An 11,153-nucleotide genomic window follows, 5' to 3' on the forward strand; every position below is an offset into this window, starting at 1 on the left:
GTGAAATCAACACACTGCAGAGAATTGTGTTTCCTCACAGTCACATTTCCTTATTTTATCGCCTGAGAGAAAACACAAACTGCTCGTCACCACTGTTCGGCACAACATTCGTCCACTCCTGCGTCATGTAGCCGTTTGTTCTGGTGCACTTCCAGACAGAGATTGTTTAGTGTTCTCTTCGACTGAGAGTGACGGCAGACGTGGAGAAGCAGCAGGTGTTTTCTGCTGTTTGTCGGTGTGCACGCGAGGTGCAGACCGACTGACACCGACAGACTTTGCTGATGTTCAGCAGCCTCACAGGTTTCACACACTGTGTCAACTTTGTATGATGCAGGGTTTTCTCTACCGAGCATCAACTCCTCCGACCTTAATATCTGCAACAGAAACAACAGTAATCCGTTGCAGATTGAAAGAAAAAAGGGACTCGTAACCGCTCAGGCCAGCGGGGCTCTTTTAATTTGTGCAGCATGTGAATGTTCACCTGTTGACACAGACGGGAAATAGCCGCCTCATTGGTGGCCAATTTATGCATTCAATTGTGTAGAGGGCAGAGTCTGGTGAGAGAAAAACAAATCAAGGGAGGGGTTGTCCCACAGATCATTGGGTCCTGCTACTGTATTCAATTAATGTGTGTTTTTCAGGGAGTCTGGAGGATACTCTGACACTACTCCTGCAGCGCGGTTGTCTAATCCACCGCATTGCTTGTTTAAGCTTAATTGCAATGAATTGGAGCCGCGGGTTGTGTTTATTGTTTCAGGAGAGAAGCTCTCTTGGCCAGGTCTACTTCCTGAGACCCGGATTTGTTTTCCCTCACTGTGTCTGTCGTCAGCTAGTTGTTGTTTTTTTCAACACAAAATTAGAGAAATCTCCAATTTACGTAACCTTACCCCAGATTGTTTAATTTTGTTTATTTGTCTAGGAATTGTGGAGAAGCCTGTTCTTCTCTGGGGCCGTTTGTCTGTGCTAATGGGGTCATGAGATGATCTCACCAAACCGTAGTAGGAAAAAGAGAGTGTGGGAAACTTGGTGCTCATATTGTGAACTTCCTCTTTATGTTGACAATATATGATGATATGCAAAGGGTCATGTTTGCTGTGAAACAAAGGCATGCGTGGTTGTTGATTTACAGTTTCATTATAAAATGTACATATTTTTCTTTGTAAAGTTTTTCGTTATTAACATTAAGCTTTTGCAAATACAAAATAATGATTACAGATGTGAAAAGTGATACAACAGCAACTGCATCTACAGATATTTAATTCCACAATACAATTTAAAATATATACAAAATAAAGTGCATCATTTCAAGACCGGATTAGAAAATAAATTAAAAGACGTTTGTTAAATTGCTTGTTTGTCTTTAACCAAATATCATACGCTGTACAATGTCGAGGGGCATGACAGGAACAAGCCTGTCATCTAACGCGAACAGCAACAAGAGAAACAAGAAAGGCAAGAATGTGATCCGCTTAGTGAAGCAACAATCTGGAGCCGATTTAATGACGGTCTGCTTCACAGCTGCTGAAACGGAGACATGAAGATCATTAGATTGAGAAAGCTTAAACAAACAGGGGTTCAAAAGGTTCCGTCTGAACCCACAGAATAGGATCGCAAAACACTGTGGTCCTCCCTTACCTGTTCTGATGGTTTGACAGTAAAAACAACTGAATAATGAATAAAAAAAGAATACCTGTAAATAGAAAAAAGTGGCAAAGCTGATCATGATTTTAGATGTCAATGCTGAAGATTCATCTGCATGCAGCGTGTTCAAGGAATAACCGTATAGATAATCCCTTCATGGTTGTGATTTATCGAGCAGAAGCTTCTCTTAGAGAAGAATCATTTTGTGACAAACAACATTTCACACCCCATCGATCGCCTACAGCGGCATTTTTCTCAAGCGAACAGGTGCGGTGAATTGGGTTCATATAGGTACTCCTTTTGATTTATACCACATTTTCTGTAGCTCTGGGAAAAAAATGTTTTGTGTTATTGTCTAGGGGAAAAAAGTAGAGAGTTTGCGATAATGCTGCGCTGTACATTAGTCATGGAACAACCACAAGTCCTTCAAAAAGAGCTGTACAACAGAGGACTCTTAAGCAAAATCCATCCCTACAATTTCACCGCTCAGTGACGAAGGATCACATTCAATACGGTTTTCATTTACCAGAAAGGGGTTTGAGTCTTTTATTCTAAATGTCTGGCTCCATCTTCTTTGTCGTCAAGGTTTTCTTTTGAACCAAGTATCTGAAATTAGGAGCTTTCCCGTCACGGACACTCGAGTAGAAGAGGGTCGTCCGTTTGACGCAGAATGACTAAATCTGCTAACACAGTCATGTTCGTCGTTGCTTGAGGTAGCTGGGTGCTGACACAGAGAACTTCAAGGTTCTCTCTCCCTCGCTTTATGTGCCAGACTTCACAGGGAGAGTCGTTCAATAGACAATCTACATCACAGCGAACCGTGAACTTGTCTTTTTTTCCCCCCCCAGAGTTGAGTCAGATACATTTCTCCTCCTCGGCCTCAGTGCCTAATGACACTTGGAGCGCTGGGTCTTTGGAGCGCGGCAGAGCTGAAATGTCCCTGATTACAGTCGTCGCCTCGCCACACTGGACCTCAACGCCGCCCTGCTCCAACGAAGCCTGGGAGTTTCTAGCAGATGCAGGTCGTGAACCAGAGAGTCCGTCTGCTTTGAGGCAGGTTCCTTTGTACGCTTCGCTTCCCTCGGGCAGGTAGAGGAAGGTCTGAGAGGTGCTGCTGAAGTCTCGCAGGTCACGGGAGACCCGGTTGGAGATGGCCGAGGAGAGCTGAGGAGTGTCGACGCACTGGAAGCTCGCCTGCATCTGCTGCCTCCGCGCGCCCATCTTGCAAAACAAGCACTTGACTTTCTCAATGAGCTTCAGGAGAACAGCCTTGCGGAGCAGGATGTAGATCCAGGGGTCGAGAATGGGGTTGAATGAGGCGAAACGGATCGCTCGTAGATCAGGGTTTATTTCTAGCTTCAGCTCTACTGGCGTCTTATACAGCTGGTTGAGAAACACCTGAGCCTGCAGCGGGAGAGAGAACGCAGATTGTGTTGATCCGAGGAAGAGTGAAATGCACACTGATCAGATCATTGAGCAGTTGAAGAGAAACAGCAGGGAAAAGTTATAAAATAGAAAAGATAAATATTTAAACGTTTTCTTTAGTTACCCATTCAAATTTGGATATTTGTATTAAAGCCTGACTAGAACATGCATAATGGATAGAATAAACACAATATGAGGCTAGTGGCGTGGGGGGTAAGGAAAAGGATAAGCACAACAATTCTCAACATCCGCTTAAAGTGAAAATGCCTTAACCGACCGGTGCGTAAAAGGACGGATGGAGCAGGGCGGGGAGAACTTACGACAAGCGGTATGGAGCAGATAAGCACCACGGCCGAAGTGCAAATAAGCAGAATGACCATCTGAATCTCCGCGCCGGCCAGACGTCCGAAGCTGCGTCCCCGCCTCGGCGGGTACGCGTCGCGCGCCAGGTCGGTTCCCAGCGACGTCCTGCGCACGAAGCGCCGGTGCATCCGGATCAGAGCCGCGCACACCAGCACGTTGCAGACAACCGTCGCGAGAATAAGAAGAGAGCTGAAACCCGCATACGTGTACGAGTAGGCGGCGTCGCTGGTCTGGTTGCTCCTCCACTCCAGAAAACACCACGTTTGCGGGTATTGTTTCTTCACCTGTCCGAAGCCGACGATCGGCAGGGCGCAGAACAGCGCGTTGGAGATGTAGATGGCCACCAGAGTCAGACCCGCCAGTTTCTGGTCCACGTAGTCATTGTAGAAGTAGGCATGGTTTATGGCGATGTATCTCTCCACGGACATGGCGCAGATGATACTGAGCCCCGCCAGGGAGAAGAAAAGCAAGGTAAATCCGAAGTACTGGCACAGCGGGTCCTCTCCCGGCCACGAGCCCTTCACGTAGATGGCGATGGTGACCGGACTGGCCAGAAGGGTTCCCAGGAGGTCCGTGACGGCCAGTCCGCACACCAGCGTGTAGAACGTGGTTTCCTTCTGTTCCTTACGAGATTTACACAGAACCACGATGGCGATGACGTTCCCAACCACCCCGAAAATGAACATGAAGGATGGAATGGTCGGCACCATGGTCCTGCCCGTCATCGACTCGTTACACGGCGCCATGTCCTTGACGAGCGAACGCCGGGGGAACTAATTTTCTTAACGCCACTGTTTCCAGTGCAGACCAGGAAGCGTATTTGCTCGTGAAAGACAACAGGGCAACATTGTAAATATCAGAGTGGGGGGGGGGGGGGTGCACCTAATTTGCGCCTATAACCAACTTAAAGGAAGATCTCCCCCCTCGGGCACAGCGGCGCGCTGCTTTCAGCTCGCCAGCTCTGGCAGACAGAAGCACGTTTTTCACTCAGGGAGATAAGGGCGGTGAGGACACACACACACACACACGCACGCACGCACACACACACACGCACCATCCACATCGGATTCGGTACCTCCCCCCCATGTGTCTCGCATGGCGCTCGTAAGGTCACGTTTTGTAAACCATCATGCAGAAGTTGACTAAAGAATAAAACAAGGCACTTAAAACTCGCACAGGTGTAAATGGGTGGGCTTTTTTTGAAAATTGTTAAGTTAATATTGTGTTTGCATTATATCTTAGGCATAGTTGGGGATTCTGGAGCAATACTGTCAACAGAATTAAGGGTTTTTGTTAGAAAAGTAAAATTTTTAGAAAAGTTTTTTTTTAAATGTTGGAAAAAAAAAAAAAAGAGTAAGATGTCATGCAATTTAAAAACACTCGTGATGCCAGTTGTAAATTCCAAAAATGATCGTATGCCAGTCAACAACATGTGAAATGGCTTGTTCCTGCTGCCTTATTGTGATGTCATGACAGTATTTTCATAAACCTGTCAGCTACTCTGGTCAGTCACTATGTTTCCTGTCAAGAAACCTATCTATGAATAATTTGTTAATAAAATATTTCATGTGTGCAGTCCATGCACACAGTCTGTCTCAATAAAAGCTCATAAAATCACAAACACATAATGTAATTTGTTCTGCTCATTTATTGGAGAAAAATGAAAATGTCATCCTGCTAAGAGGGGGGTCACAACCTTTATGGCAGGTCATGTGACTTTAACTGAAAAAACCCCAAAGAATGCCATGCATCTCATGAATTAGATGAAAAACAACTCATGGAATCAAATATTTCTTTATCCATATATCTGAACCTAATTTCTCCTTAAAAAAGATAAGAAAGAAGCATGTCCATGTAAAACACCAGCTGGATCCATTGCGGGTTGAGGTTGAGAAACCACAGGTGGACCAGAATATCTTGGCAGAAAATTCAACCTCACAAGAATAGCAAAGCCTTCTAACGCCTCAAAATCCAGCTGAAACAAACATTTGACTTGTTGGTTGAACAAAATAAAAACACCAAGATGGGTCTGCATCCCTCACAGAGCGTTGGGAACTTGGACTCTTATTTACTTAATGCTAGATTTGACACCTTAATGCTACATTAATGTGTAAAAAAAAGTTAATGATCTAACACCTTTATCTGCTGCACATTCTCCGAACACAATAGCAGCACAATGCCTGAGGCCGAAATCCACCTACGATTTAGCATGTGTTTTTATGAGAATGCAAAATATTCAAAATAAATTCAAATAAATCATACGATAACATTGCCAAACACAGTGTCGGCGTTTGATATGGCAAACGTACCTTGGCATTTACTAGAAAGCAGATTAGCTTGTTATGTCGTCCACCACCTTGATTGTGCTTTTTCCCCTTGTGATTTCCACAATTGTTGTACGCAGCAGATCCCACTCAGGACTTTGGCTTTGACAAGAACAGAACAACCACCAAGAGAGGGTTCAGCTTTTCCTGGTGATGTCACACTTCTCTGTTGTCGGCCCGTGACGTATTTAACTCTGAGCCGAAATTTGAGAAAAAGCAGCATGTTTTTGTTATTTTGTCCAGGCGATGGTGATTTCCAACACTCGCAATAACTGAGGTAAGTTCAGATCGGCATGATTTAAAAACACCCTCGCCACTTTCCTCCGCGACGGCCTTCCCGTTGAGCAGTTGCGTGACGTCAGCGCACCAGACTGACCCTGTGCGGTTGCAAAACACACTTGTTGTTGTCTTTGTTGCCACATTTTGGCATTTATTTAAACATAGAAAAGGAGGAAACCCCCCTGTGATTAGGGCCTTGGGAAAATAATGACAAAATATTTTCTTAAGCATGCCAGCGTGTATGCTGAATATAACATGGCCTCAATGTGTCAACTCTTTGAAAAACAGCCGTTACATAATATGTTTACCACCCTCATACAAAAAAATATGATTTCAGCCGCTCTCGAGTTTTTCTGTACGCGTGTGTCTAGTTTCAATCCTTCTGTAAGGAGATTGGAAAGATTAGGCTTCACATGAATGTGCTTTTCCTGGATTTGTTTGTCGAAGTGAGATAACCTGCAGCGTGGCCAAACTGAAAAAAAAAAAACCCAGCTGCGCTGAAAGAATACATTTCCCCCATAAATACAACTCAAGTTTTTGTTTTGTGGACAGACAATCGCGCAGCCTGTTTGCGCGTTTGTTTTTTTGGTGGACTTTGTAGTGTAAAGAAAGCAAAGTAAAAAACAACTTCCAAAACACACTTTTTCTGGCTTTAATTCCTGTGCCAAACAATTACCACATTGTGTAACATTATTGCATTCCTGGAGCGGTTTCCTCTACAGACTCTTATTTTCTCAAAGCAGTGGAAAGTTTTTCTCGTGATAGTTGTTATGGACTTGACTTGGTTTCTTACAGGCTACGAATGAAACACCACAAACGCAATTACCTGCCACAATAGATTCGCCACAATATATATAAGTACGTACCTCTCGACAATTTCCCTTAAAACAATGTGCTTCTGTTTCGGTCTAACATCTGGCTTGAGCCCGTGATTTACGGCCTGAGATTACGGTTTGCTGACCTTTTTGTTATAAAATAACAACCTATAGTCACACATGATCTCCGTGGACACGTACAGACACATCCGGTGGCTTGTAAGATAAAGTTATTGTTCACACCGAAATATTAAATAACTGACAAAACTGACTCTTTATAGGCACAATTTACACGTTTATGATGATTTAAGCTAATGTTTCCAATGTTTTTGTCTCTTTCTCAAACTGTTTGGGTCAGAGGAACTGCACCATGTTTTAGGAGGTACACATTTGCTTTTTAGCAGAGAGTCTAATAATAACAGTCGGCTTGCTGAGCTCCTATAGACTTCTTTCTAACAGACTCGATCATCAATATGGATCACCTCTCCGTCAGTGTTCAGCAGGTTCTTCCCGATGGAGCAGTTTACAGTTATTTATGAACTAACCATCATATGTGGCTTCAGCCATCTCCACTTGAGCCGGGGATTCCCAACATCTCGGAGAATAAGTCCAACGTGGACGAGTTGTTGTTGATGACACTCCGCCGGCAGCCTTTTTATAAATGGAAAGTTTAGAGAGAGTTTGGACGTGTTTATTCTGGGGTCTGGTAGATTTGTAGATAACATCCGTAAGCTATCTCGCTCAGCATAACAAAGAGAATCAGATGTAAACAGTTGAACTGGCAGAGAGTTGGACATGTGATGACGCTTTCTCTGCTTTTTGAAATGATTCACAGCAGAAATCTCATTAAACGGTTATTCATTTCTTTGGGTTGCTAAGTCATCAAAGTAATTAAATGTAAGCATATTCAATAACGCCTTGAAGATATAGATTCCCCTCATACAACCGCGGTAAATATGACCTTGAAGGACCTGATAAAACATCCCTGTAGAGTAAACATCATTATGGTCATCGTGAGTCATCAGACCCGGTGAGGACAGTTCACCCTTGAGACTTTGCATTCAATATTAAACTTTACCCGATCATTTTCCTCACCTTCCAGCGGGACAGTTAATCCCTTTGACTAATGTCATAGCAGTCAAACAGCAACACACCGGGACGTGTTGATCCATCCAAACTGTTCAGATTCCCTGGACAAACTTTGCTGTCACGGCTGCACAAGTGGACCATTTGGTTTGTAATTATTGTGGTAATCATTGACTTGGAGCCTCAAGGAAACTCAAAGCCAAATTAAGGACATTTATCCCTCAATCTCTACATGACCAGGTGATCCAAGCTACCCATTAGAGCGCAATGGAAAAAAGCAGGAAACAAACATATACTTCCAAAGAGCCCCAACACGTCAGCAGAACCCGTTCGTCATGGCATCTCATTTAATCAGCTCATCTATGGTCTAACTGCTGAGTTTGGGAATTAGTTTTGGACACACTGGATGCTGGTGGTGAACTCCTGCTGTGCAAACTCATTGAAATGCAAAGAAACCCACGGCTCCATTCAGATTTCTGACATTATTGTCACTAAGAAGGTGGGTTTTTTATTTCCTGACCTGAAGATTCTGTGAGGTCTTTGCATCTATAACAGCTGTTTCCAGCGGAGTATTCTGTTGTCGTAGCAACTGCAGCTGGCAGGAACTTTGTTCGGATCTGTAAGCAAGTAGATGTTGAGAGACATCTTTTATCCGGTGTCCAAATAACCTTGTAGCATTATCTATGGTGGCTGTTAATTGTGATTAACTTTCTCTGCTAGATTAATGCTCATGAAGCGACCCTTGTTAGATGATTAAAGCTAATATATTGCTTATAAAACATTCTAAGCAGCCATCAGCTATCGGTTTGACAAAAGATAAGCCTTCTCTGTGCACAGTATTTATTGGATTGTGTTTTTAATTCCCATGAAGTTTTAAGGGAATAGTTCAACAATTTAGGAAATGTGCTCATCTTGCTCATCAAAAAAATTGCTTCTCGGCCAAAATCCGGTGCATTTATGGGAACTTTGCCAAATCCTACCAAATAAACCAATAACAAAATTAATAAAAAAGATTGAAAAAGAGGATTGATTTTTGTTCATGGGTCACAGGTAAAGGCCTTAATTAGTTCTCTCATAATATTATACTTAATTACATTTGGCACCTTTTACTTTTATCATTTTTGACCCTTTGTATGGTCTTGAAATAATAAATAGTTTTAAATTTCATGTATGCATGTAACGATCCTACTGAAACTAAAAACCCATCTATCTAAACAATCACATTGTACTCTTGAAGCAATCAGCATCTTCATATCTTTTAAGTGGTTTCGCCGGCTTTTATCAATAAAAACTGCTGGCAATTTCTCACCAGAAAACCACACATTCAATTCAATTCATTGTGTACAGCCTAAAATCGCAAATTACAAATCTGCCTCAGAAAAATAATAGGATTATTAAAATAACAATGGTGATGATGGCAGCAGCAGGTGTCAGCAGGGCCTCGGCAGGTGTCAGGACCTACGATCTACGGAGACCTGCTGGGGGAGAAAGCACAAAAAACTCCCGGAAAAAAGCTTTATTAGTGATGTGCATTAATAAAACGTGGATTATTGTAGAAAGAGAGCGGGAGGGAGGAGCTCTGTGTCCTACCAAGTCCCCCGACAGTCTAAGCCTATAGCTTAGGCTGCTAACATGTTCCACATCATTTAATGTCAGAAGAAAATGGGGACCAATGTTTTTGCTGAAAACATTTGGATCGTGGCTTTGTTGGTGTCATGCACAGAGGTGCGGTGCTGCTTCCACTGGGACAGCTGTGGTCTGTCTTGCCTGACAGTTACATCGTCCCTAAACACCTCGGCGTTGGTTGATATTCTTCTACATATTGTAGCACCCGGTGGTCAGAGGTAGAAATAGATAGGGGTCATCTCGGGCAGCACCATGTCTTTGGAAAAACACGTATTTGCAATTGAGAAATAACGTTTAACGTTTGCGTTACAGACGCAGCTGCCACATCTAGATTTTCGATAAGTGCAGATGAAGGGCGATCATGGCGATCATGCCAGAAGATGTCCCAGGTGGGGGGGAATGCAGTAACTGCACTTTCTCTTAAATTACTGTTTGACGTGTCAGTCAATCAACAAATATCCCATCACACGTTTTGCACTTTTGCACTATATGAGAGCATTGTGTGTCTTTACTGAAGGGATCAATAAGCTTATAAAAAACCCCGACCCCGTTACTTTACCCTTGAACAGAGTGATGCATCCTGTTCCGTTTTGATTGCTGCAGCCAACTACTGCTGTAACGTTCTATAACAGACTGTTCAGGCCGACTTGTGGCTTGTGCAAAAGAATGGCAACTGTGGAGGGTTTAAACTTCTGTCTCAAGCCTTCTTTTAAAAATGATCACACAATGGCTTGTGTGTAAAAAAATAGTCACAGTTTTATTGTAATTATAACTGAGTGAGAGGGGATTTCAACATTGTTTGCATAACACTACAAATTACAAAGTCACAGAAAGTCTCCCATTAATCCAGAAATAAGGTGGAAAAAAACTATTTGTGTTTTAAGTTGTATAAATTATTTTAATTGAAAAAATGGTATCATTATTTATTAATATAGCAGCTGATGATCCCAAAATAATAAACGAATCAGAAAGCAAATAAATCTAATTTCTAATTACCGCTGCTCGCCAGCCCAATCTATTAGTGTTTAATATGTGAGCAATACACCAGTGTCAGGACTCATAAAAACCCTCAGTAGCCTGAAAACAAACAGACAGATAAATGAAACATTATTTGTTTTCACTTATATCTTTAAAATGTTAAACACGAAGCAGCTGACAATTATGAAAAATGAAAGATTAACAAATGTTTCTCTGGAGCCAAGAGCATTCCCTGTAATCTGCTTTACAGAATGGGACAGACAGAAGGGGTCTCGGATATAAATTACATCTACAGAAGCAAAAATAGGAAGAGGAATTGAGAGGAATAAAGATAGAGGATTTGGGCTTGAGTTGTTCAGAGTAGAATACACTAAACCTTAAACATGGGAGGAATTACCTGTTTTTGTTATAAATTCTCTTACCAGCAGAAGTGTCTTTATTCTACATACGGCTCCCTGGTAGACGTTTGTTATTTATCTACTCTGGAAGGTGTTCTGCATCCAGACTCAACACCGATCATGTCTAACGCAGCCCGTCTGCTCTTCCACATTTTGTAATATTTACGTATGTCAAATAACCCATGACACATATCCCCTGCGGACCACTCTCCGCCCCA

General features: G+C 42.7%; 1 protein-coding gene across 1 annotated transcript; it reads right to left on the reverse strand.

The window, feature by feature from the left end:
* Positions 1-1,028: 1,028 nt before the first annotated feature.
* LOC120831352 (prostaglandin E2 receptor EP4 subtype) lies at positions 1,029-5,249 on the reverse strand. Its single transcript, XM_078087177.1, has 2 exons — positions 3,387-5,249; positions 1,029-3,045 (listed from the first exon to the last, which is right to left on the reverse strand). Exons 1-2 carry the CDS (start codon positions 4,173-4,175, stop codon positions 2,497-2,499), a joined length of 1,338 nt encoding a protein of 445 aa, XP_077943303.1. The 5' UTR covers positions 4,176-5,249; the 3' UTR covers positions 1,029-2,496.
* Positions 5,250-11,153: the final 5,904 nt, after the last annotated feature.

Source organism: Gasterosteus aculeatus, chromosome 13, assembly GCF_964276395.1.
Source record: "Gasterosteus aculeatus chromosome 13, fGasAcu3.hap1.1, whole genome shotgun sequence".
Classification (NCBI taxonomy): domain Eukaryota; kingdom Metazoa; phylum Chordata; class Actinopteri; order Perciformes; family Gasterosteidae; genus Gasterosteus; species Gasterosteus aculeatus.

Coding starts and splice junctions, on each gene's coding strand:
- LOC120831352 (XM_078087177.1), bottom strand. CDS start 4,175: ATGGCGCCGTGTAACGAGTCGATGACGGGCAGGACCATGGTGCCGACC. Junction 3,046..3,386: donor TCTGCTCCATACCGCTTGTC/GTAAGTTCTCCC, acceptor CTCCCGCTGCAG/GCTCAGGTGTTTCTCAACCA.